We start from the raw sequence: 27,148 nt of genomic DNA on the forward strand, positions 1-27,148 counted from the left end.
AACAAGAAGTGATCGTGTAAGTATCAAGGCTATGATATCATGACATGCTGGCATCTCAGGCAGCAAAGGGAAAGACTTGCCTTTCTCCAAGTATGAAATTGTCAGGCTTAATGTCACCATGAATGATTTTGCAGCTGTGGAGCTCTTCCACCATATAAAGAATTTTTACAGCAAAGTAGATTGCAAGTGCCTGCGGCATCACTTTTTCCGGAAGATTTTTGTAAATGTTTATGGCATTCTGTAAACAAAAAGATAGCAAAGAACCATCAGCCACACAGAAACAACTTGATATGGATTACAGGTCCATGTTGATAAACACAGAATATATTCACAATGAAGGTCCATAAAGTTGAGAGTAGAGGAGACATTTGAATATTGTGATGTAATACCACTCCAAAAAGAATACAGTTGTTCCAGAGCACAAGCTGATCACACTTACCAGCAATGTTCCATAGTTGTAGAGCTCACCAACCAAAATGCTTCCATTTTGAAAGAAATGAGCAGAATAGAAGTGGATGTAGAGATGGTGTATACTTGGATTGAGCCTTTCTACCAGTTGCGTGGCTATATAGAACTCCCAAGGGTTGGCAGGCTTCTGGACCTGTAACCAAAAAGTTGAAAATCTATTAGCATTAAAAGCAGAAGTTGTTCTCAGGTTGGTTTTTTGTTGTTTTTTTAATGGCAGACTAGGCATTTTTCCTCCTGATCAAAATACTTCTAACTACAGTAATTAACCTCAGGTCGATACACTCAGTGATTAATCCTCTTGAATCAAGACTTCAATTACACACCACAATTCCTTACTGGCTTATACATTCCTTTGTGTTATTTCAAATGTCAGTCTTTCTGCAACATTGATGTTCCTGCTGGCAACAGACATTTTGTGTAAGAGAGAAGGCTTTTGAAGTCAAACCAGGAAAACCCTTCCAATTCCTTCCCCTACTATTTCCCCTGCTATGTTGCATACCTGATGCTTAAAAAAAACCCTTCAAACTTAAGTCACCCTTACATACTAGAAAGCTCTTAGTTAAGGTGTTACGCTAAAAAGATTTTTGTTGAGAGATTACATGTTGTAGAGGAGATCTGCAAAAAGATTACAAAGGTAGATCTGATGTGGAGTGGCTAAAGGGGCGTGTGTGTGTGTGTCAATACAATCACATAACCACGTTTCTGCCAGACTGTAGTAACTGTCCCTGTGCCCTCTCAGCCAGCAGCAGATGCAGGGGTGCACGACTCCGTACAACCCTCTTGGGCTGAGCTGACCTTGCAGTTGCACAGACCTTCCTTTTGGCAGCAGGTCTGATGTAAACACATGTTATCACCTGTTGCTCATTCCTGCACTGAAGCAGCTTGGAAGAGAGGGCAGAGCAGAGAGGGCAGAGCAGAGAGCTGCTCAATCTACAATCGCCGTCAAGACAAGTGCATTTATTAATAAAACTGCTCCAAAGAGGTACCGCCCAGCAAAGTCTACGTAATAGCCAGCTGTCACCGAACAGGCTGGCTGCACAACGTGCAAAAATGCTTGTGGAAAGCTAGTGGGCATGTATCTGGAACAAAGAGTGGCTCCGATTTTATTATCGATCCACATACGTTTTCATTTGCTGTGGACTAAGAGCACTTGCACAAGTAGCTGCCTTTGTTCAGCCAAGAAAGGCAGCCTGGCTGTAATTCTTACTCCTTAGGATACTTGTGACCGCTTTATAAAAGAAAAGATGAAAAGGCAAGTCAAGAGGATAAATAACTTCCTATGTAGAATGAATCAGACGTCACGGCACTAAATCTGAACAAGGCTTTAAGGATAGACCAATATGCTTTACTTCATATTTATAAATAAGAAAACTCAGCAGAATCCACCCAGGGTAGGTGTCTTTACTACAAGACTCCAGAATTTTCCAGCAGAGCTATTCCGAATCAACGCTACTTACCTTGAATATTACTTTCTGATTGTTTCTAGGGTTACTTGCATCCAGAACAGAAGCTTGATAGACTTGGGCAAAAGCTCCCTCTCCAACCAAGCAGTCCACATGGAATGAACTGGAACCTTTAAGAGATTAACAACATTAAGTCCTGCTTGCAAACTTCACAGAAGAGACATCGCTACTCAGAGAAAAAAAAAAAACCAAACAAAAAGCACAAGCCCACAAGCCTATATAAGGTATTGCTTTAACCCTCGTGCTAGTCTTTCTCTACAAGTCCCTTCTTGCTAGCCAGCCTTTCCACGGAAGAGAGCCTGTACTCACTCTTGACAACAAGAGTGCTGTGAAGTGCCACATACTAAAAATCAGTGTTTCTATTATAGTCTGACTCTCTGGAAGTAATCAAATTCCAAAGTGCATTCCTTAAAAAGTAAACACTAATGTTTAAGTCATACAAGTATGTTGCAATTACTCTTGTGCAGATTTTGTTGACACAGGACTGCTGCTGTTCTATAAAAAGTTTGAGAGTTGTGTCACAGATTATGAACAAAGGAAAACTAGGAAAATCCCCTACTCAAAATGCCTAATCAAATATGCTTATGCTACAAAAGACAAACAAAAAACCCCAGGTCTAATTTCACATCTGAGTTTTAGATTATCTGGAAGCTATCCAGATATACACGCAAATAAACTGAACTAGAAAAATACTTCAGAAGTTCCCAGAAAAACTTCAAGATACGCTTTAAAGTGAAATGTCTGAAATAGCTCTTACCAAGTGAGAGTTCAGCCTTCAGTTTGATGGATGGAAGAGTAGATTTCCATTCAAAGTAGTTGGCATAGGTGTGGGGTGGTTTAGGAAGCTCTGATAAGAATTTGCAAATCAATTCCTTATTCCAAGGGTTCTCAACAAGGACTTCATGGAAAGAAGAAAAATACTTAAGCTATAAGAAAAGTGTCATTTCAAAGAGGTAACACAAGCTTACACTAGAATGAGTATCACTGATTTAAAAAAACAAAGAAAACCCACAAAAATCAGAGAGGGATAAGTATTGCTCAATTTTGACAATCCAGCTTTTATACCTATGTCTTCCCTGCCAAAGCTGCCCAGAAAGACAGATGTTTCTGAAGTATTTGAGCCTCAGAACTAGCAAAGAACCCTTAGGCACTCCCAAGTACTCCTGTATTTCAGATTTAGCATCACATAATACAGGTAACTACCCCCACACTTGTCCTTCCTTATTTCACTTGTACATATGCAGCGACCTTGCAAGGAGCTGTGGGACAGTTTGCTCACTGCAGTGACCACCTTCACGTTGGAACAAAGCACTGCTGCAAGAACACGACACTGCTTCGGTCTCAGGCTTGATGGATGGAATAAAACTGTAGGCAATGCTCTGTACCTGAAGCTCTAATGCTCTGGGCTGTCCTGTCCTGCCCAGCTCCAGACAGCTTTTTGTCGGAAATTTTGTCCACCCCAACAGACAAGGAATATTCAGTTTTGCTCACGGCACTCTGCTCATGTAATCTTTGAGAAGCAGCTGTAGCAATTCCTTGAATTCCATTTCCTTGTTTCAAGACACTTCCTTGAAGTTCTTCTTTTGCAATGTGTTCAGAAGCAGGGCTACGTATTTAAAGCAAAATATTATAGACAGTACCGCCATGGTATTTTTGCATCTTCAGCAAGCAAAAATGTGTCAAAAGTCCATGCTTGTGACTTTGGTCATAGCCAACATTAAGATGAATAAAATGGACATTTCTTAAGAAAATAAGATTTAGTCATATCAAGCTACCCATTGTCTAATAACTTTCAAGTTCATTGGCCAACAAGTTCAGCCAATATTGAAAAGAAAGCAGTAGTTCTACACACACAGCCATTAAAACTTTTTGGACAATTGACTTTTAATTTAAATGTGTCAGAAAACTTAAGTCACAGGAGCACTTTTAGAGGCATTACCACCATACTCAGGTTCATGTAACTCCACAAAGTGCTGAGATGTATGCTAAGCAGTCAGTCTGACACAAATACATATCAGCTCTAGATTACTTGGAAAACTTGAGTCAAGAGCAGCATAGCAGACCTGCCTGCTCTGGCATAGATTTGCCTAGTACTCTCAAGCCTTAAGAATCTCAGCAAGTCATGACATACCTTAGCTTCTTAGTTTGTGTCGGCTTGTGCAGTTCTTCAGAAAAATCCAAATCCATTTGTGGCAAGTCATCCCCACAGGCTGAACAAAGGGAGTAGCAACAATAGCAAATGTTTATTTTCCCCAAAGGCAAGCACATTTAGAGTATTTTTCTATTTCCTGGAAGTGTTCAAGGCCAGGTTGGATGAGGCTTTGAGCAATGTGATCTAGCGAAAGGTGTCCCTGGCCCATGGCAGGGTGGTTGGAACTATATAATCTTTAAGGTCCCTTCCAACCCAAACCAGTCTATGATTCTTACCCAGACAAGGTTAAGACACACTGCAGCTGTGAAAGCTGCTAAGGTATCACAAAAGCTAGAACTGAATAAGCCTATTTTAAAATATATGAATAAAGATAATAGCTCGATTTCTTTAGGGAGTCTATTCCAAGACTAAACAGGGGCAGACAAGCATAAAGGTGCCCCCAGAAGAAGAAAGTCCTGGGATTCAGTCAATTTTTTTACTATTTACAGCCCCTTGGAACAGTTCAGAACCGCAGTTCAACAGCACAGTCAAAGCCTCTCTTGTCCCTTGCTACCTTCTCTTATTCCCCCAAGTAAAAATTCTTGGAAAGCTTCTGTGCTGGGCCAGCCCACGCTCCCAGCTGCTGATCCACAAGGAACGCGTCCTCAGAAGTGGCAGCAGTGGGAGCCATACCTATGTGGTATTTGGCAAGGCCTGCAAGGTAACCAGGGCACAGAAATGGAGTTATGCAGTACTAGATTAGATGCTCTCAACCTGAAGTAGTTATTTTACCTTTGTCCTCCAAAGCTTGTCGCAAATGTGCCGACAGGTAGTTAAATGGTGTTGATACAAGCTGGGCAGCTCGTGCAAAGTCTCTTGTGTTATTTGGACTAGGAGCTAACGTTTTACTACTGCTGGGTACATTCCACACCGTATAATCATCCCTCAAGAACTCCAGTGTCCCTGTTTCTTCCTAGTCAGGAAAAAAAAAACATAAAGATTTAAAAGTAAGCCATCAAAACTATCCTGCCAGAGCTGCACTGTAACCTACCAGCAGCCTCTGCAGTCAGTTTCAATTATGTTGAGTCTGCATGTATCAACTTACAGTACTAGAAAAAGAAAGGAATGGCAATATAACCTCAATAACAGGTTTACACAGTTTTGTATCAGACCTGAATGCTGGCAATAAACAATATCACAGCAAAATGCTAGACAGCAGAAAATTGCCCTATAAGTCTGAAAAAGCTCATCTCAGTACTTAGTGATCACATATCTAAGCAGCCTGAAGATTTATGCATCTCCTTGGCTATGAAAACTGTTAGGCAGTTATTGGAACACAAAGTGTCTCTTGCTCCCTGTGCTTCCTCCCTCGAACAGATGCCAAATCCATCCATGAACTGCAGTCAGATTTGTTCTGGGGGTAGAGGTCTCCACTATCAAGCTCCTAGAAGTTTTGTGAAAACTAACAGCTGAAAAGTTCATCCCATTGTCAGGAAATAGGAAAGGGTATCTAGACTTCAGCTAGGTATCATTCATAAAAATACTGAAGGACTGGGATAGAACAAAGGTAAATACAACCACCTCCGATATCCCCTATAAATATGTAACCCATTTTCAAGGCTAATTCGTGCAATGAGATCAAACACTCACTTCTGTGCCCGCTGTACAGTCAGCCAAGGGACGTTCTCCAATAGTTCTGGGCTCTTCTGGCTTGTTTTTATGCTGTGGGATCCTGACAAAACAGGTAGCTTAGAATAGCTTTTCCCCAAGAACTTTCCCAGGCAGATTGATCTTAACAAAGACGACTTGGTTTTAATTTTTATTTTTAAAATTTTTTTAAAGAATTCCATTTGCAGATACTTAGAGAAGTTGCAGTAACTCAAAGAAACAAGCTATCCACACTTATCCAGAAAATTAAGCATCTCAAGCACACTGTCCAAACAGGAAAGTTGCGCAACTCCACAGAGAAGCGACTACAGCTTTCTCATGCCACTTCCACACAGCTGCTAGTGATTGTATTCAAGCCAGTCCTGATACTGCAAATAAAGTCACAGCAAAATTACATGGAATAGAATCAATCCTATATTTAATTCTTAATAAAATGAACTCAGCTGTTACTTTTTTCCTCCTTACCTGCTGTTCTCTTTTTCATTCTCATCTTCAAAGATAGAAAAGGCAGGCATGACAGGAGCAAGAACATTAGTTTTCAGACTTCCATCAGGCTCTTAAAAATAAAAGATAACCAATATCATCTTCACTCAATGAAGATTATAAAATTTTCACACCTAACCAGACAACTGATGTTCATGGCTGCATCCAGCTAGACCAGGAGCATTCTCAGAACTGCCACTCAAACCACCTTTCCTGTAAGCTCTTGGAAATGGGGAAGATTTTTCCGTCTCAAAACTGGCCAGGAATACAGAAGCCTTCTTGGTTGCCTCTGTCCAGTTGTGAAAAATCCCTGCGCTTGCTGTTGTAAACCACTGCTACTGCCTGGTTTTCAGACAATTTTAACTTACAATAAGCTGGCGATTCAGGTACTCACACCCAGCCTGCAAAATGTTTTAGAAAAAAAGCTTTGCTCATGTAATGTACCAGATGTGCCCTTTTCAAAGTTAGGGTTTAAATACCAGAGAAGTCTCTACAGAGAAGCAACATATTTAACACAGACATTAATAGGCCTGCTAACAGTAAAGTGCTTCTGCTGTTCTCAAATGTGCATCAAAAGCCTGTCAGTAAATTAAATTCATTATCAGGAAAGTGGCAGCTTCTTCACACCTAATCAAACAACTACTTACCTCAACATTATGAGCACTGGTGGAAGGGGTAAACAGGAAATAAAGGAGTGAAATATCATGAACGGAAAAAATTAGTACTTACCACTTTTTCTGCAAAAGACTTCAAATTGCTCCTCGCTTTCCTCAAGAGTAGATGGCTCAGGCAAGATGGGCGTTTGAAACATATCCATGAGAAATCCTAAAAAAAAAGAAATTAAACCCACAAGAATATCACCCCTAGTAAAAGAAATGTTATTTCATTGTGTATAGTCAAATTAAATGCCAATTAATTATTATCATTTATCAAATACCAATAACCAATTACCCCTTCACATTGCATTTGAACACTCCAGACAACTGAACAAACAGAATATCTGACTTGGCCAACACATACTTGTTGGCAGCATGGCCTTTTAATTTTTTTTCCTCTTCGAGATGAGATTTCAAGTTCTCCTAAAGGAGCAAATTCTCCTTTATATTCTGAGATATTTGGAAAACTAATGAATATCACGAGCTTTTTTTTTTTTTCTTTTTATAGGTATATATTCAGCTGCAGCAGTTTGCTACACGTTAGTGGTTAACGGGCTTACTATCAAAAACAGAAGAACATGGCAGAAGAGTACAAGAGTAATATAGCATCAGGATACTACTACTCCACATCCGACATCAGAAATATAATTACAATTTCCCTTTTAGGATTTTGAAAAAGCAATGTTTAGAATTGACAATGTCTGTTAAATATCAAAGGCCTTTTGCATAAGTCGCTCTTGTCTCAGCTGTGGGGGAAGCTCAACATCAATCAGTTGACTTATTAGCTTCCTAACATTCATCCATATTTATCTGTCGTAGGTCTTCATCTCAGAAACAGGAGTCTCTGACAGTACTGGCAAGACAGCTCTGAGAACATGCTGCCCAACGATGCCTGGCAGGTGTATCACCAGTGACTAACAGTTTACAGGATGCAGCTGCTGGGATGTTATTAAATCACCTATTTCTGGTCAAAAGCTTTGGGTCATCCAGACAATTGCGAAAGAAAAGTACCAATTTAATTTTATTTTCCTCTTTGATTGAATGGTGCATGTGCCCATCATAGATAGCCTCCTTGTATATTCAGCTCCACTAAAATTACCGGGTGAGATCACATTGACTCCAGTGGAACTTGCATGTTATTCCAGTCGCTTACCCAATGCTTCCTTCGTATGAACTGTAGGTGAAGGTTGCACTTTGAATGGTGTTGCCTGTGTTGCTCCTCCCAGTGAGGTGTTTGGGGTAGCTTGAGAAGCATTTCCAGAAGCAAAGGAAGAATTTCCAACTCTAGATGCTAGAAAAGAGAACAGCGAGATCATTTCTGAAGTAGCCTGGGATTGTTTATTAACATTTCAGTAGCTAGCAAAATGTTAGTAAGAGAAGTAAACAAGGTGAGTAGCAGAATGAGAGCCCAGAATTTTTGGGAGATATTTTGGCCTGTTCAGAGATCTGCTTGGCAGATTCCCAAGGGAGACTGCCCTGAAAGGCAAGAGGGACCTTGGACAGCTGGGTGGCCTCCAAGGACTCCATCTTCAATTCCCAGGAATAATCCGTTCTGACACAAAGTCAAGCAGGCAGGAAGCCAGCAAGGACAGACAGTGAATTTCTGATCGAGCTCAAACAAAAATGAATTGCACTGAAGGTGGAAACAGGGACTGGCTCCATGGAAGGGAATATACAGACAGTGCTCAAGCATGCAGGGATGGAGTTAAAGTCAAAAAGCTTAGCTAGGCTTTGAATTAGTAGCCACATCCTATTGATACCCAGCAGAAACAGTCATACCAGTAGCGCCAGTCTCCATCAAAACTGGGCTCATTACCTTCTTTCACATCCACAGAAGTAGTTAGTCTAGTGGATCTCTTGTTAGGGTGCCTTCAAAGGAAAGATTAAGAACGTTAGCTTGAAATAAAAACTGTTATTTAAATTCCAGCTTCAGTTCAGGACTCAGCAGTACTGCACTCTAAGCAGTAAGGAGGCCTTTCCCAGTCTAGAACAAAGGAAACATCCCAGACAGACAGCAACTACAGAGTGTATTTTTTTCCCCTCATGAATTTTAGTCACACAAAGGAAGCAAGCGAGAGATCCTTCAGAATATTATTACAGACTGTTCCCCAGGAAGTTTCTCATACAGTTGCCAATAGGTATAATACCCAAAAGGCAGCAGAGTCCTTTAAAAAGGTTAAAATGCAGGCATGAAATCCAACATTGGATACAGTTTGCCTCCAAGTAACTCCATGAGTGAATGACAACTGGTCCCATTTCCTCTTGTTGGCCAAGCCTAGCCTTTGCTTACCTAGGTTTCTCCCTCTGCTCCCCAATTTTGTTTTCTGTATTAGCTAAGTTACACAAGCAAGAGGGAGAAGATAAATACAAGCACTTTTTTTCTTCTCTGGAGACCTTTTTGGCCAAGACGTAACATAGGGGATCTGCATGGACTAAGCATATCCTGTTGTTTATTTCAGGCATGCCAGGGACAGCAAAGCTGAATTACTTCAGTTACACACTGAATTTCCTCTTAGTTATTATAACTAAAACACAGGGTTAAAGGAATTAAAAACTGAAATAAGGACTGTAAGTTTGATCTATGTTTAAATATTGGTTTCCACAGGCTACTTCAGATTACTTTTTCTTTCAGAAGAGGAAGAGCCTTTTTTTTTAGTTAATTCTCAGCAGAAGTGTAGATACTGACGACTGCACAATTTGCAGAGCAAGAATTAGCCTGTTTTTACGTACTGTTCTCCAGCGCTCCAATTAAGAGCTGAGTCAGGTTGTGGCTGTTCCTGAGCTGAAACATGATTGAATGGAGGGTGTAACAAACTGTTCTGGAGTTCTCCAAGCTCTAGCTGAGTTTTGACTGCATCCTTCTTATACGTTGCTTCCCACAGGGAGGTTGATATCTTCTGGCAGCCAAGGGGTTTCACTGACTGCAGTGTAAGAGCAGCGGATGATAAAGTACTTGATTGAGGCTGGTCTGGCACCAGACCTTGGGTGTTTTGCAGATCTGAGTTTTGACAAGATGCCATCCAGTTCTGCTGTGGAGCTGCACTGGGTGCCACATGTGGATGCACCTTTAGAGATGAGAAATGCTATTTTACACTCAAACACCCCCACACAAGTATAGCCATTGCCATTTTCCCTTTTATTTCTGCATAACTAGAACAGTTTTTCATGCATAAGAGAACTTTCATATGCAACTACACCTAAATTGCAGAGAGGCAAAAATGAACTTTTGGGGTTAACAATTAAAATATATGTTATCAAGTATTTAACGTTATGCCAGGTGTCTATACTAGTCAGGTATTGCAGCCTGAACTTCCAGATTTGGTTACGACCTACTCTGGTTACTGTCTAAAGCATGGTTAAATTTTGTAAGTTCATGAAGACTGCTCCTGTTGATCACAGTACATACATACCACTGTCTTATTTGGTTCAGCTGATGTTGTAGATGCTGGTTCCAGTCTAGTTTCCTCCAGGCTTTTGGTGAGCTGGGTGAGCTGTTCCAGCTTCTGCTGCAGGGCTTGCAGTTCAAGGACAGCTGACTCTTTTTTCCTTATGGAATCTCTCTCTTCTTCTTCTAAGGATTAAACAATGATACTAAGTGAGACAGTTAATCAGAATCCAAATGAGTTTCTCAACACAGACATTACAAGCTGCTGGAATTTAAAATGTACATATATATAGTCTGTGCAACTGCAGAACAACACTCAGATCTAGAGGTGTAAGTTTGCAAGAGGCAGATATTTCCCACATGACCCACTGTACCTAACCTCTCAGTCCTGACCCCTCAGAGGAGGGCTACACACACTATCTCAGCGCTGGCCTAGCAACCAGCAGCAGCCCTAAGGCTTTTAGCAGTTAGTTCATGGGCTAGCCTACCTCTCATCTGGTGTGAGCGTGGTGCCAGGCTCAACCACTTGTTTTAAAAATGCATTAGTGTCTTCCCTCCTACTGAATCTCTCTCTTTAACCCTGACTACAATTTATCCATTTCTTCCTTTACCAAATGAGATAATTACTTCTTTTGTCCAGCAACATCCCCCAGCAACTTTTCTTCTCCCTTCCTATAAAAGGTCAGATACACAACTAACTCACTTTTGAGCAGCTGCTCTATTTCCACTCAGTGGTTTTGCTTCTCCAAGACTTGTCTATTTGAAAGATCACCTACTTTTTCTCCAAAATGTCATCAATTCAGCAAATAAAGGTATTACCTCGAATTACAAACTTTGCCTTTTCTATGCCTTGAGACCATCCCAGCTACAAGCACACCATCGCTGACTATACAAGGGGCATCCCACATCTACACTGGCCAAAGAAGGCCAAGCAAAGAGAGTGTCAACTCTTCACTGCAAGATGGTTTTGACTGACTCGGGCCGAGGACAAAGTGTGGCGTCATACATAACCTACAACAGTTTAAAGTATGCTCTGCGCTCTCTGATTACAGCCTACTGATAGGACCCCAAGATACTCTCAAACTTGAATTACAGGTGGCAGAGCGCTGCAGCTAGAACTCTCATCAGAGTAACTAGTACTGCCAAGAGCTGCTCACACTTTCCTCCTGTTTCCTCAGAAGAAACACCACTGTTTATAAAAATCGGTTTGAAAAGACAAACCCAAGGGATGAGCTTAAACAGTAAATATTGATGTCAGTCATTTGGCACGTTACCCAATGTTTCCAAGCTCACCCCACCCCGTTTCTGTACAGGGATGCTAACTTGGACTTTGAGAAAGTTTTCATGCTTCAGTAGAGAGGTTAAAAAGAAATGAACGCAGCCAAGTACTAGTTTTCCAAGAATATGAGAATGTTTCTGAAATAGCTAGATGGAAAGAAAAGAATACCCCATTCTTGCTGTCTTCTGAGGCGCTCATATTTCTTGAAGTATCTCTTGGCTCTTAGCTCCTCAAATGAAAGTTCAGAACCTTCACATACGAGCAGGTTTTTATCATACATTGCAACCTGCTCACATTCAATTACAGTAGATGACGACTTAGGATGAACTTCAGATTTGGAGATGTACGTAATGTACTTTCTGTGAGGAAAAACAAGAGGAAGCTCTATTCAAGTTTATTTGATTTATTCTGGGAGTGTGTTAATTCTCCCACAGCGTGACTTTAAAAAAACCCAGACACTTACACTTCTTCTCTTCTACCAGAAGAACAGGATTGAATACCAGCAGAATCAGGACCCTAAAGCAGGGCAGGAGAAATAAAAAAATTCCGATATTATAGTTAACCACCCATTTTGACAAGACCAGCAACTGGGAAGCCCCTAATATTTAATTCTGATTGAAGAGATGACAATTCAGACCATGAGAATGGAAAGAGAGCTCTACAGGTCATCAGAGCCTGAGGAAGTTCATCCCGAAGAATCATCCTGTTCACTGTAATCTCCGAGAGCTTTTGGAAGATGAAAAAGATCCCAGAGAACTAAGTAAGACAGGTGTAGTTCTGGAAATTGCAGTCCAGAAGGACACTGGAACTAGTCAAACAGATAGTTTCTATTCTAAAAACCAGGAATGTTAAGTTACAGATCACTTGGGTTTGTTAAGAACAGATTGGGTGGCCCCATTCAGTTTCTTTCTTTGACAAGCTATCCAACCTCAGGGCTACGGAACAGGCAGCAGACATAGTCAGTTTTAAGCTCTATTCCATCATCCAAGATATCTTTCCATATTTGCAGGCAATACCAAACTGAAAGAGCCATGAGCACTTCAGAAAACAGGACCAAGTTGAGAAAGGTTACATCGGTTTCCCACCTGCAGTCTTTAATGTCACCCTCCGTTCACCTTTTATCTGGCTGGACCAGACTGTGACGAATTGTTACTAGCTTTGTCAAACCTCAAAAGACTGAGAGTGCTGCATTCTGGTACTTAGCTGATTTACAACAAGTATGGTTTCTTTTTTTGGTTGTTTTATTGTGGGGAAGGAGGTGAAGGGAGATAATTACAGGGTGACGGGATTTGGACTGTGAAGTAAACTTAAGATCTCCATGAAGTATGAGAAGAACCTCAGCTGGAAGTTGTTAGAGCCTGACCTGGCAACCTACAGGGGGGCTAATGAACTGTGACAGTCATCTAGTTATTGCCCATTTCAACAGACCGACTTCTGTAAAAAGCCACCATCCCACCGAGGACCAGCCTGGAAATTTCTCTTCTGCCTCTGGCATTACCTTTTATACATTCTTAAAGAGGGTATTTAAGAAGTAACTTGAATTTCATCAAAATGCAGTGTAGGCAATTTCTAAGAAGCATGACTGGCACAGAATCTACTGATCTTCTTATTCCTCCAAAGAATGCTAACCAGCTGGACGGATCACACTCTCTCTGTGATTCTGGAAATGCGTCGAGTGACTAAAAACTGGGTCCTGATGGTTCCTAATTGAGATATTTCTGTGAAGATGTGATGCTTACAATATAAAAACATCAGTAACATTTTTGAGATACACCAGATACACAGTTAGAATATTTTATCGTTCTTACTCAGCCAAGCTCATCAATCTAAACTTTATGTGAGGGCTCCACATTTTCCCGACAATGTCTAAATTGCTTATTAATAGTCATTTACCTGATTTTTGCAAGTGTACACTGGGTCATTAAGATTTGAAACACCTTTTCGAGGAACCATTTGATTTGCAGCATGCGAAGTTTGAAGCGGTTTTAGAACAGCAGCACCTGGGACAGATAATATAGGTTTGCATTAATGAACAGAAATAATTTTCTCATTTATGAATTTCTATTAACTTTAAACATTGGAAAACTAATACCTAGTTTTGAATATATTCCCCTTAAGAATTTTAAATATGGCCAGGAAAACAGGAAAAACCCAGTTTCTACAGGAAACTTATTTTCTTCAGTGACAAAACTCACTGATCGAGGTACAAGATTCACCTAATTGAGCTACGGCTCACAGGCAGATATCTTTAGCCTCACCTTGCAAAGGAGGGTTCCGAGGATCATAATTCTGCAGCCAGCTAAATTGCAAGAGATGTCAGTTATTATCATTAAGTGATCCGTCCCTCATTCCTCCCCACCCCCCAGGAACCTTTGATTTCCTTGTATGGTCATCATGTTATGAAACGTAACACTAAAAAACTCATGTTAGTTACAGGACACTTATTACTGTATATGGACATATCCTGTTAGCGTCACATTCGCAGAAATAAAAAAAGCCTGCGATAGGCAGGAGTATATGGAAATTGGGCTCTTGTTTTATCATCACCAGAGGGAACGCATAGCATCATGATAAGCACCAGCTCTAGGGCTTCCAACAGCTAAATGCTAAACTCCAGTTCAGCTGCGTGTTAAGCAGAAGAAACTGGATATATGTATTATTGTCAACATATCCCCAAGGTGGACTAAAAAAATCCAGCTGGGATCAGGAAACTGATGTCTGATTTCACTGCAGTTCCAGCTATAGCCACAAACCAAAATCAAAGAGGATCCAAGTCAGTCTACAGCTGAAGTATGCATTCACCTGGAAGTGTCAACAGAAACACAGCCAGCTCCAGGTTGAGCTACAGCCAAGTAACACCCTCTGGAAAGCATACAGATGTCCCTGACTTGAAAAGCCAGGTGTCATTAGCATGGCCAGCTTGCTTGAGTTTCCAAATAATGAAGCTCACACATAGTATTTCCAAAGGAGGCTGCCTGAAGCAGGCCATGCTACGCATCTTTACAGTTTGGATGTACTTAACAGACACTAGACAGGAAATGAATCGATTAAGGGATTTTCTTTTTGGGTCCTACTTCACTGAAGACACACTGGTACAGTTTTTCTCAACACACCCTCCAAAACATCCAATAAACACTGAACAGCAAAGTATTAGGCTTATACCTACCCTTAACAAAAATAATCATTGGTCCACCTCTGCTATAACACAAGGCATAGGCACACAAGAAAAAAAATTAACTGTATGATATCTGGATAACTCAACAAGTAAAAGATGTGTCAGAATTACCAATACAGCTGTTGCAAGCTCTCTCGTGGCTGTGCCTGGTTGTGAAGTCCTTTTTGAAGGACAGCTCCTGCACACTGCACATTGTCTTCATGTACAAGCTGTTGAGCCCAAGCAACATAGAAGCTGGACACCTTTGCACCAATTCCCCGTCCATACAGGTAGTCAAAATACTGGCAAGGAGAAGTGATCAACTCTGCCTGCATAAGATAAAGACGCATAAGCACTTTCAAAAACATCCAAGAAAGTTGCAGGCAAAAAACCCAATAACATTTTCTTGGGTATCATCATAGGAAAGCATTATTTTCTAAAGATAAAACCAGGTGGTAGATAAGATACCCCTCACAAGCTAAACATCTTAATAACACAGCTTTAAAAAAATATGCTGCCCTTCAGCAAGACTGAAAAGTTCTGAGAGCTCCTAGAGAGCGCAATACATCTGAATTGCATGCCCCACCCCTGAGGGCTCCTTTTCATCCCACAACTCTTTGAAGTCACAGAACTGCAGAATGTGGGACAACTTTAATTTTTTAGGATATCTTAATTCCCCAAAAAGCATGTACCTACCAGCTTAATGCAGTAGTTCACAAATCTTGAATCTTGGTGGTACCTCTTGTCACTTAAGAACGTCTTCACAAGCTGCTCCAGGAGACTGGGCAAGCGGTTTTGTTTTTCTTGAAGGGGAAGACATCCTTCTACCCACTGCACATACCTGGAACACACTCAAGCAAGTTATAACCCTGCCGAGCGTCAGAAGCAACGCCAAAAGCCGAGCCACGGGCGCGCTGACCTGTCCCATGGCTCCAGGGGGTCCGTCCCTTGGTAGTTCCGTATCTGAGCCTCGTAGCTCCTGCAAGGTGAAAAGCAGGTCAGGCTGGGCCAAGGAGGAAACACCCGGCGAGGAGCCAACCGCTCCCCGCCCGAGGCGCTAACACCCCACAGCTCCGGCGGGCCAGCCGCACCGGGGCAAAGGCCAAGGCCTGCGCCCCTCCCTCACCCTGCGCGCCCCGGCCCCCCTACAGCACCTGCCCCGCCGCCCTAAGGCGGCCCCCAGAGCAGGCCCAGGTGGCCCCGGCGCCCTCCCCGCACACAGCGGCCCGGCGCGGGGTCCCCGCTCACCTCACGGCCGCCTCCATGATCCGCCCGCCTCAACGGCTGCCGCCGATTCAAACTCGCCGCGCAGGCGCGCCACCGCCCCGCGCCGCCTTCCCATTGGCTGCACCCCCCGCCAATCCCGCCCGCGGGCCGCGCCTGTCCTCATGCCATTGGCTGGGCGAGGCCCCGCCCCCTGGCCAGGGCCGTGCCGGGAGGCCGTGCCGGACTTCCAAAGCCCAGCCCGGGCTTGGCCTAGCCGGGCACGGTGATACAGAGAAACGATTACTTGTTTTAAGACTTATTTACTTATAGAAAACTGCTTAGCAACTTATTTACTTACTTCTATCAAGTTATAGTATTATAGTTTTTTTTAATATTACTAATAATCCTGCTTGCCCAGACTGTTCTGTGGAATTTTACCAAGGACTACTGTGTCCATCAAAACAAAGCAGTTTACTGTGAAAATCTACCAAGAACTGCAGTGTTCAGCAAAATATCATGTTTTTGTCCTTGAGGAACAGGTGTGCTCTAACTAGTTGGGCCTCAGTAATGAGTAAAGGTAGCCATATACAGATTGTAGAAGTTTCATTGGTTCCCTTAAATAAGATGGGATGAGTAAACTGGCTGAAAAACATTTTTGTTGTTCAAGAAATTGGCTAAGAGAATCTGCGCATGCTCCAGGGAAAAACAAGGTGAGAAAGACTACGAGCCTTCCTCCCAAAGATCCCCGAAGACGAGCACCAGGAGGGAATGCGCAGGTGCAAAGATAACAAACTGTTGACATCAGCCTTTCGAACTAACCCAGCCTTACTCATGCATATGTATGTTTGTGTTATGTAATCCAATGAATATGTATATCCACACTCTCTAAGTTTTTGGTAAAATGTGTGGTGGGTGTGCAAGCTTTGTGGAGAAATCCCCTTGCAGCCCGGCCGGAGTAAACATACCTGCTTTATAACTCTATTTGAGTTATAGAGTCTGTTTTCTGCAAATCAACGGGAGGCGGAGGAGAATCAACCTATAAAATAACAAGTTCAGATTTGCATAGGACAGATCCGGACAGCACAATTCACTGCACCTTGGTCTTGCTGAGCAAAACTTGTTCTCTGCATGTCAAAATAAACAGGGGAGTGAGGAGGAGCCCCCAGCCCTCTCCCTGGCGTTATTTGCCCAGGTTCCACAGGGCTCTGTGCCTGTCAGCAACCCACAACGTTGAGGAGATGATGCAACACACCCCACCCCCTCCCATCATTAACTCTGGGACAACTGGTCATTTTTTTTGACTGCTGAATTTAATGTACTAAGGAACTGTTTAATTCAGCTTACATTGGTCCATATATGCATATAAAAGTGCAGTAATACAAGATTCCAGTTACAAGAAGTAGGCATTTCATAACATACTGACTATGGCACCACTACTCAACAGGCACAGTCTGCTACGCCAACTCTCCCTCTGCTTTCCTGTGAGAGTATTTCCAGTTTCAACATTTATATGAGACTTCACATGAGATAAAGCTCCTTTAAATGACGAAGCTGTTTCCGACGTCAGCTGCCCCTTCCACTGTGTAATCTGGGCCCAGGGGCATAAGTGCAGTGGCTGAAGGCGGCCAGCCAGGGAAAATGCTCCAGACCCAGGCAGCCGAGAGTTAGCTCCTTGTCGTTGACTGTGGCGGATTGCTCCTGTTATGCAGCACTCTCAGAAGTCACATTACTGGGTATAGCAGCAGTAGGGGACAAGTTTGAGAACTCTTCAACTGAAGGGCCTTCGTCCTCAAGGGGTATCTCTGCCTCAAACATACGCTGGAGCAGAGAGTCAACTGTCCTGTACCCTGCAGGTGGCCAAAAAAAAAAAAAAACAACAACCCCAAACAATCACTGTAAGCATCCATTCTACTCTTCAGCAGAAGTTAGGTAGTGGCTACCTTAAGGCAACTCTTACTCAAAGGCTGCTCCTCATGTTTTACACTAAACAGGCAAGAAAACAAATGCCCCAAATAATGTTCCCTGGTATTTTACCCCATATACTTTTAAGCGCTGTGAGTGCTTGTAAAGGGTAAGACCATTATTTTAATGTTTTAAGCGCTTCCATTCCCAGATTTATGATCCCAATCAGCTGCCATGCCAAGAAGCATGAGCTCGGCAAATGGCTAAGGTACAGCAAGAAAGCCATCAGGAGAAAAAAAAAAAGTTATCAAGCTAGAGGAAAGGAGCATATAGTCACCCTGTGATCCAAGCCAGGAGGAATGCACAGTGCATATAGGCAGGAGAAAAGATGACAGACTTCTTGGCAACAGCAGGACCTCAGCCACCAAGGCAATGTCTTCACAGACTGGCTACTGAAGACAAGCGTGCACAGAAGATGAGGTAGAAGAGAGGAAAAGAAGCTGCCACAGAAGTGAAAAGAAACAGCAAACATTAGTGTGTCCACAGTTCTCTCAAAACCTCCAGCTGGGTTTTAGCGGCTTTTGTAGCCCAAAGGAAGTAGAAGTGCTTGGAAGCTTCCCCAAGGAGGCCACGATCAGGGACAGTTCAGAGCCATGGCCTCTTCAACAAAACACTGGGCACACTGTAGGGCTGCACTTACGTTTGGAGGCAATTTTAAACACCAGCCCTTTAGACTGTGGCTTTGTTCCACCTTCCCCCTCGAGGTCATGCTCAGCACTCTCCATGTTATCAAGGAGATGTTCATCCTGGAGCTCATCCCTACACAAAAAGGACTAGAAGTTACCCTGGGGAGAACTCATCCTACCCCAGGGGCCCACAGGTACCCAGCAGGATTTTCTTGGGCAGGACAAGCACCAGTCATGTTGTTAAGTCTCCAGCATCAATCCTGTCCTCTGGGCAACAGCCTGGGGCTGGAAGAGTTCAGCAAGGCAGCTGCAAGGCCTACATGAGTAGCCTTCTGCTAACATCCAGACCAAGCCTATATGGTCATGACAGATTAGCAAGAACTTTGTGACAAGAAAGAGGAGTCTCAGCTCACACCTCAGGACAGAGGGTGGCTTTTTCCTCCAGTCCCACAGCCCTCATCAAATGTTCCACGCCAGCCACATCCAGCACTACCCTTTTGGGGGGCTTACTCTTGAACTCCCATTCCCAGCTCCTGGATTTTCTGTTCAATGGCTGTTTCTACTTCACTCTTCTCAAGGGAGTACTCCACAAAGAAAGCTTCCAAAATGAACGACACAAAGATACTGAAAGAAATGAGCAGAATTACATAACAGCATTTCCTTACTGGCATCCCCCCCGCTTTTGGGCATCAACTACTCTCTCAGTATTCCCAGACTCGTTCCCTAGCACTCCAAACCCTCCTGTGCTGGAGGTGGGGAGCTCTAAGTCAGAGAAGCACTCAGTGGAGGTAAGAATAGATGCAGCAGATTCCTCTACAACACATGTCCTGGCTGTAAGAGTCACACCATGTGAGACCCCAGGACCACCAGCAGAGCCGTGGCTGGAGGGAAGAGGGGGCTCTGCCCCCTAAGTGAAAACCAAAACTTACTTGACAATAATTATCACCATCACAATGTGGAAGGCAATGAAATACAGCTTCGCAGGCTGAACCGTCACATTGGCAAATCCATTGGCAAAAAATACAGCGGGAGTTAAGGACAAGAGCACTAAAGGAGGACAACATCTTGCTGTGGAGCGGTGCTAGGGGAGGAACCAGATAATACTCCCCAGCAATGACCATCTGAACAAAACCCCCTGCAAGGACCATTTCTCTGTTGTCTGGCACTACACGCATGGGTGTGTGCAATACAAGGGGAAGAACAGAGTCGGGGAAGAGCATGGATCACCAAGCTCTAGTTTGGACCTTCCATCACAAAGGATATCATGCCACTGATTGACTACAGTGAGCTCCATCAGGACGATGAAGGATGAGGCAAAGTTGTTGAAGTTGTTCTTGCAGTATTTCGCACGGGCAAACAGAGAATCCTTGAGAGCTGTATTTCCACATTCCAGGGAATGAGGAGCGTTTGAGTTTGCAGGGAAGAACTGGATTTTCCCATGGAATAACTCCATGCCGATAATAGCAAATACACAGTACACAACCTGGGAAGAGAAACCCCGTCGCCTGCTTCTCCAGTGAGCAGCAAACTCCATGGCAAGTTCAGAGTTCCAACAAGTTTTCCAGCTTTTACAGACATGGCAAGCTGCTGAGGAGCAGCATAGAGTCCAAGAGACCCAAGCCACTCAAGAGCAGGAATAATAAGCCAAGAACTCCAGCCCAAATACATGAAGTATTCTCAAATCATAACAGAAGCTATTTTTAGGACGTTATTTGAGAAACAGGTTTCTCATTCAGCTTCTTGCCCAAACCATAGTTTGATTCCTTACAGTGTGAAGCCCAGACTGCACAGAACATCCTCACTGCCCTGTGGAGCAAAAAGAGATGTCCTGACCTGGCAACTAGCAGGAACCCAACCCTCTGCACACATTTACATGTGCAGTGACCAAGAATCAAATGGACACTTACAGTTTCAAAGGCCCACCATTCAGAGATTTGCATTTATCCTTTTGGAAACAGCATGAGCGCAAGACTTAAGACACATTCCTGTAAAACTGGAGTGCTTTAAGCTAAGATACAAGGATTTCTTACCAGAGTCAGCCCACCAAATGTCAACATTGTTGGTACGATGTTTATCAGTGTGTTCATGATGACCCGGAACCTACAGCAAATGATTCATGGCAACACCTGCTGTGGGGAGGCTCTTTTAAAGCCCATGCTTGCTTATCATCACATTCCACCCAGCATGTGCTCCCCACATGTCCTTATTTATTAGTAAGCCTCCAGAGAGGCTGCAGCAACTGGGCTCATCCCAGGCACACTGGGACAAGGCCTTGGGATGCTTTGTCAAGTCTAAAGCAGCCATGCAGAGCAGCTCAAGGCACTGACTCAACCAGCCTCTGACACAGCCTGTGCCCCACCCCCAAAACCACACAACCCTATCCCATTCTCTTCATTACCTTTGAATGCTGTCAACAATCCTTATTAGCCTGAGGACCCTTAAGATAAAGACAATGTCCAGGATCTGTTGGCTGTTGTACTTCGTGGCTGAGAAAGGAAAAAAGATTTTTTTATTTGTTATGAAAAATAAGCATAGATGCAAAGCATGTTCCTACATTTGTTATGATTATGTCCTTGGTAAACACTATTTGCAACAAGTAGCTATAAAAAAAAAAAAGGGAGATTGGGTTAGTTCTTAGAAACCCTATAGAAAATTCATTGTCTTGTCAAAAAGCCTCCCAAGCCCAAGGTGATGGGGCAAAAGACAATTCAAGACCACCAAGTTTCCCAGATGCATGCAGACTGCTTAAGCTGCACTTACTCGATCTCAGGGTGGTATTGAGTATTGTTGCAGTCAAGGCAGCAAAGATGATGAGAGTATCAAACCTAGCACAAGGGAAGGCAGTGCTGTTAGATTTGTGGCGACAGAGAATGAGCACTTAAGCTGCCACACGACATAAAAGCAGTGACCCCCTCTTCCTTACATCTGTGCCAGACAGCCCTGCATCATCTCAAACTATTTGCAGGGTGGGAAGATGGGAAAGCTTTGTTTAGCAAAACGCTTTCCCCTGCCCAGCCACTATCTTCACATGCTGCAGAGGCACTTTTGACTGAGATAGCAGAGCAGGGCAGAGAACAGTAGTCTCTGTCAGAGCCAGGTTAGGCCAGGAAAGAGCACATTGTCCTCTGATGCATACAATCAATTTAATTACATCCTGACAAATGAGTTAAGCGGCCCATCTCTACAAAAGACCTTCTGTTCTTGAGGAGCTAAACACAAAGATCTTGCCACACTTCACACCACCCTTAAACGTTTATCCCACTCACCAGTTCCAGAACTGATTTTTGCCAAAGAACGCCCTTGGTTCGTAAGTGTACACTTTCAGGAGTATCTCAATTATATACAAAGCAAGGAAGACCCACTCTGCATAAGAAATATAAGGGGTTTCCTCATCCAGAGCAATGAAGATGGCGTTTATTAGAATGATCACATCGTAAGTCCAAACAAATCCCCTGCAGGAAGAAAAAGAAAAATCAGTTTGCCACTCCCAAGGTGGTAAAAGTTGCACAGTTATTTCAGGAGTCCTTTGCCTCCTGTCAAACACTGCCATTTAGGAAACTACCTTTACCCATCAGTTGTCCCCAAACCTGAGAGTTTAGAAAAGTTACTGCAGAGTTTAGTTTTGCCCTTGAAGTCCAACAAAAAGTAGAGCGCAAGCCTTCAAGGTACACCATTGCCAATGCTCCCAGTGTTAAGAGACTGACTGCAACTAAGTTTTCAACAAGACAAGCAGCATTTCTCAAGCAGAAAGACGAGTGAAACAGAAGACTATACAGAATTGGGAGGGGTGACTGGTACACCAGATGGGTGTCCCAAGAGGGACCTGGACAAGCTGGGCAGAGAGGAACCCTACCACGTTCAAAGGGAAATGCAAAGTCCTGCTCCTAGGGAGGAATGACCTCAGGCACCAGTGCAGGCTGGGGGTGAACCGCAGAGGGTCTAGTGGGGGGTCCTGGTTGACAAGTTGAACGTGAGCCAGCAATGCACCCTGGTGGCAAAGGAGGCCAACAGCATCCTGGCCTACGCTAGGAAGAGTGTTGTGACAGCTCCACGGAAGGGATTTTCCCCATCTACTCAGTACTGGTGAGCCCACATTTAGAGTACTGTGTCCACAACTGGGCTCCCCAGTATAAGAGACATGAATATACTGGAGCGAGTGCAGCAAAGGGTCACAAAACTGATTAAAGGATAGGACAGTCTAACACATTAGATGTGGAGAGCACTGGGATTGTTCAGCCTGAGAGGGAAGAGGGTCGGGGGCTCTCAATATGTATAAATACCTCATGGGAAGGTGTACAGAAGACAGAGCCAGACTCTTCTCAGTGGTATCCAGTGAAAGCACAAGAGGCACGGGGCACAAGTTGAAATACAAGATTTTCCATTTAAACAAAAAAGCTTGCCTTTTTTTTAACCCAAGGGTTAAAAAACCCACTGGAGCAGATTGCAGAAACGTTATGGAGTCTCCATCCTTGGAAATACTCAAAACCCAACTGGATATAGCCCCGAGTAGCCTACGCTAGCTCACTCTGCTTTGAGTGAGGGGGTTACACTAGGCCATCTCTAGAAGTTTCTTCCAATTTCAGTGATTTTGCAATTCTGGGAAGACTCAGATGTCAAACAGAGCACTAGTAGCTCATAGTACCAACTTGGTAAGACCCCGTGAAGCAGCACAACGCAGCTTTGCGGCAAAGACTGCTGAGGTAAGATCACCTTTAAGTGAAGCATTTAGACTAGTCCTTCAAGGCAGGCCATAAAGCACTTCTTGCTTTCAGTAAAAACTATTTACACTCAGCACCTATAGAAGATCTGAACAAGTGGGACTGAAAGAGGTATGGACTTGACAATAGCCAAGTCTAGTTTCTCCACACTACTGAAGGTAGGCCAAGAGCACAGCTGATCCACAGACCACTTTTTAAAAACAGAAGCCCCAATGTTTGCTTAGATGCAGTCTGCGCTTTCCAGCATGACACCCAGATGAGCATTTGCTTGCAACACCACTGCTCTGCAGCCCTTTGAACGTTAAGAGCAGCTTGCTCCAGCAGCAGAGGCTTACCTGTGCCTAACCATGCTGCGCAGGAACCGACTCACTGCTGATTTGTATACACCAGGCATCCATTGCCCCAGTGGATGGCTGCGTATTTTCAGGGTAATCACCTGGATGTTGAGGAGATCTGCCAGTTGTACAAAGGACTTCTTGTCTACAGTAGGGGAGAGCACTACACATCAGTTTGCTGTCATTAAAAGACAGCGTCCAGCAAATGCAAACCTATATGCACACTAGCTGCAGCAGTGCGGACTCAATATCTGTTTGCTGCAGCAGGCAAAGCACATGCCCAGAGTGGTGTCCACCACAAAACAGGCTGATCTCAGTACTCAAGCAGCTCCTCTTGCTCCATTCCTGGGACACTGGCTCAAGCTACAGGCCGACAACCAGCATAAACCTTTAACGATCAGGATGGGCATGATCTAGCATGAGGAGACTGACGCATCTCTCCTGATATCCTGTCTCCAGCAGGAGCACAGCGAAAGGCTCCAGAGGACTGTGTGGGAAGCCACATTGCTTGGAGGAATCTGGTAACAAGGGAGGCTTTCCTTGTCCTGTGCTGGGAACAGGAGGTCCCATTCTCCATGGCGAGCTTAGCCTGATGTCAAATGGCCATGAAGAGCTGCCCACAGTGTACATGACACAGGCTACAGCACAGGCAGAAAGAACCACCTTTCAGGACTTAAGCAATCTGAAGGAAGCAGAAAGAGGGGCCTGGAGTCCCTCTGGGTCCATTACAGACCACAAGTCCCAGTGCCAAAACCCTTGAAGCATCAGGCTCATGACCCCAGGCTCCTCCCCAATCCCTCGAGCATAGCAGTGCCCCACTACTCACCTATGAAACCCTTCTGCTGATCATCCGAGATGCGTAGCAGCAGCTCTCGGTGGGAGTTGCTGATATCAGGAGCCACCAGCTTGACAAGCTGCTTCCACTGGGCCTCTCTAACCACAAACTGTGCTCCTTCCTCTTCCTTCAGGATGTTGAAGGCCTCTATCATCTTGCAGTGCTTCATGTAAGCAAGCTTACGGATCTCATTCTAGAAAGAGTATTGTGATTCAGCCAGCTTCAGTCACCATTCCTCTTTTTTTTTTTTTAAAAAGAAAGTCTTATTTCATGGCACAGAGATGCAAGACTCAGAGGAACACACTTGGAGTACATTAGACAAGAAGTACGGCACAGTCAGTGGGGGTGATGAGCAGTGCTATTTAACAGGCAACTGTGGACCCTCTGCACAGCACTCTGGAAGGATCAATGGATTTCTTGCTGCTGGGAGATGCATTGAAAAACCGGAAGAAAAGACAATGGATAGTGTCTAACAGGAAGGAGACAACAAAGATCACAGGATCTGCATGTCCACAGGTCACAGAAGCAAAGAGGATGCGTCCACACATGCTTCCCATGCGTAAGTGAATACTGCTGAGATCAGGGGTGGAGATCCTCCTCTGCACACAATTACAAGCAGGCTAAAGAATCTTATACCCTTGGGAGACCAGCCTCTGGGAAGACCTAGCAACTTATTACTGAGAAAATGTCAGTCCCCTCATGGGATCACCCAGAATTTCCAGCTCTCACCCTTTGATCACAAGTACCAAACTGCACCTACTCAGCTTGGCTAGGAGCAGCAAGAGTTCTGATTCACTCACACCTCCATTTACATTTCCTTTGCTCCAAGAGCATATGCAGTGGCAGATAGTGTGCTGTGTGCTCATAGCCAACTCAAATCAGTCTCCTGCACAGACACAGCATTTCTGAGTAGGACTAAGGCTCTTACAGCAATAACACAGAGACATCTGTTGCAACTTCTTGGGCCCACAGCACTGTAGAATGTTTCATTGTTAAATGCTAAAAATAGAACTCACAACAATCCCCATGATATGAAAGGTGGACCTGTGCTTGTTATTTGCAGTGCAACAAAGGCAAGAAGCTGAACCCCCTTCTCCAGAAGCAGATGCTTTCCAAGGGAAAGCCAGATATTTCATTACAAGGTTATATCAAACAGCAGGCAGTCACCAATCACAATTCACTCCTCCAAACATTACCTTCAGGTGTTTTTTGTAGTTGTTGTACACAACAGCCAGGAAGAGAGACATGAAGATATAAGTGTTGACGATGACAAAGGCAATGAAAAACAGGGCATACCATGAGCTGAAGTCAAATGCCGGCATCCTAGAGAAGGGGAGAGAGGTTGCTACTTTCTAGGCAGACAAACAGGGACATAAAAGAAGCCACAAGAAAACAGTCTTCCAGACAGATATCTAAGTACTGCTTTGGATAGCCAGATAAAGTTTGCCAGGTAACACCCAAGCTAAAACCCATGCATTAGTTCAGTTAGAGAACAGTTGACTTCCACTAGGTTTTCATCCTAGTTTATCAGGCTCTGACTGAAGGGATGCAGAAGAGAAAGCACAGAGATTAAGCTTCTGTCAGCATGGCTAAGTTTAAGTGCAGAGTCTTGAAGTGATGTCTCAGTCATAAGGTGGTTATTGGCTTCACAGACCCTGACTGCACACAGACCTCCTCTTCCACTTACTCTAGGAGGACTAGCAGCATTTTTCAGTCTAAATGCCCAGGGTCCCTGTAACATCCCAGTTCTGTTCAGCACATCTCCAGTGCGCAAACGAGTGTGCCATTCCTCCCTACCCCCCATCTTTGATACCTTCACAGTACAAATCGAAATGGGAATCCAGTTAGAATAAATGAGGATGGAAAGCCCAACCCTCACATAAGTTTAACACAGCTGTACAAATTAAAAGGAGTCGGCATAGAAAGACTTGCACATACTACAAAAGACACCTGATCACTGCAGCACATACTTCCTTTTCACAAAAGGGTTTTAATTAAAGACTGTGTATGTTTGTCCCTCCAGTTTAAGCCTTCATCAGCTACTGGGTCATTTGGAAAGCAGTATTTTCATTGCATCTTTTCTAAAAGCCTTCCTAACCTCAGATTGTGGTTCAGAGCCATTTACAAAACAGATGGCTGAGAATTCATGAAACCCCTGCAGGCTGGAAAAGTAAAAGCCCTGTTGCTGCCCTGAAATACCTTCTTCTGCAAAACACAGTATTGTTCTAACCAGAGATCTGGCCACTAGGAGCAGGACACCAGCATTCACAACAGAAAGACTGCAAGCTCAGCATACATACATGACATCCGGGCTGTTTGCTGTCGTCACCAGCACATAGAGGTCAAAGACAATTTCTAAGTAGTTTTTGAAATATGGCAAGCCTTCTGCTGTCTGGAGATTCCTAAGAGGAAAAGGACAATCTGAAGTTAAGCAGAGATCACGTGTCCCACCACAGGAACTGCACATATCAGCAATGCTTGTATTCACTAGTAATTGTTTGGAGTCGCCAGATTCCCTCCTGCCTGGAAGTATCACACACATTCTTCCCACCCAGCTCTGAGCAAAAGAAGTATTCACACCTCTCACCAAACAGCTTCAAGGCCATGAGGGAGAACATGAGAAGGCTAAACATGAAGAGCAAGAAGACGTAGGTGATCTCTGGCAGTGTGTTGCGGATGCTGCGGAAGGCTCTCCGAATCTGCCAGGGAGAAGGAAAGTGTTTAGAGGCAAGATGGTACCCATTTTTCCCCTCACCATCCTATCTGGATCAAACACCTA

The 27,148-nt window shown here is 43.8% G+C and overlaps 1 protein-coding gene across 1 annotated transcript in view; it reads right to left on the minus strand.

Annotated features, from left to right (window-relative positions):
• BUB1 (BUB1 mitotic checkpoint serine/threonine kinase) overlaps positions 1 to 27,148 on the minus strand; it is a 32,966-nt gene that overhangs the window by 1,273 nt on the left and 4,545 nt on the right. Inside the window, exons 6-38 of the mRNA XM_074817577.1 lie at positions 26,950 to 27,068; positions 26,670 to 26,771; positions 25,566 to 25,692; positions 24,361 to 24,562; positions 23,535 to 23,679; positions 21,748 to 21,933; positions 21,242 to 21,306; positions 20,880 to 20,967; positions 20,512 to 20,581; positions 19,745 to 19,964; positions 19,411 to 19,501; positions 18,992 to 19,105; positions 15,607 to 15,666; positions 15,384 to 15,528; positions 14,820 to 15,016; positions 13,792 to 13,832; positions 13,427 to 13,533; positions 11,997 to 12,049; positions 11,702 to 11,892; positions 10,280 to 10,440; positions 9,600 to 9,934; positions 8,686 to 8,738; positions 8,023 to 8,160; positions 6,943 to 7,038; positions 6,196 to 6,286; positions 5,713 to 5,794; positions 4,855 to 5,035; positions 4,063 to 4,141; positions 3,317 to 3,537; positions 2,689 to 2,829; positions 1,926 to 2,041; positions 440 to 601; positions 81 to 238 (exon numbers count right to left, since the gene is read on the minus strand). Of these exons, the coding sequence (XP_074673678.1) occupies positions 81 to 238; positions 440 to 601; positions 1,926 to 2,041; positions 2,689 to 2,829; positions 3,317 to 3,537; positions 4,063 to 4,141; positions 4,855 to 5,035; positions 5,713 to 5,794; positions 6,196 to 6,286; positions 6,943 to 7,038; positions 8,023 to 8,160; positions 8,686 to 8,738; positions 9,600 to 9,934; positions 10,280 to 10,440; positions 11,702 to 11,892; positions 11,997 to 12,049; positions 13,427 to 13,533; positions 13,792 to 13,832; positions 14,820 to 15,016; positions 15,384 to 15,528; positions 15,607 to 15,666; positions 18,992 to 19,105; positions 19,411 to 19,501; positions 19,745 to 19,964; positions 20,512 to 20,581; positions 20,880 to 20,967; positions 21,242 to 21,306; positions 21,748 to 21,933; positions 23,535 to 23,679; positions 24,361 to 24,562; positions 25,566 to 25,692; positions 26,670 to 26,771; positions 26,950 to 27,068 (4,337 nt within the window). The remainder of the gene's footprint in view (positions 1 to 80; positions 239 to 439; positions 602 to 1,925; positions 2,042 to 2,688; positions 2,830 to 3,316; positions 3,538 to 4,062; positions 4,142 to 4,854; positions 5,036 to 5,712; positions 5,795 to 6,195; positions 6,287 to 6,942; positions 7,039 to 8,022; positions 8,161 to 8,685; positions 8,739 to 9,599; positions 9,935 to 10,279; positions 10,441 to 11,701; positions 11,893 to 11,996; positions 12,050 to 13,426; positions 13,534 to 13,791; positions 13,833 to 14,819; positions 15,017 to 15,383; positions 15,529 to 15,606; positions 15,667 to 18,991; positions 19,106 to 19,410; positions 19,502 to 19,744; positions 19,965 to 20,511; positions 20,582 to 20,879; positions 20,968 to 21,241; positions 21,307 to 21,747; positions 21,934 to 23,534; positions 23,680 to 24,360; positions 24,563 to 25,565; positions 25,693 to 26,669; positions 26,772 to 26,949; positions 27,069 to 27,148) is intronic.

The sequence above is a fragment of the Strix aluco genome, chromosome 3, assembly GCF_031877795.1.
Source record: "Strix aluco isolate bStrAlu1 chromosome 3, bStrAlu1.hap1, whole genome shotgun sequence".
Classification (NCBI taxonomy): Eukaryota; Metazoa; Chordata; class Aves; order Strigiformes; family Strigidae; genus Strix; species Strix aluco.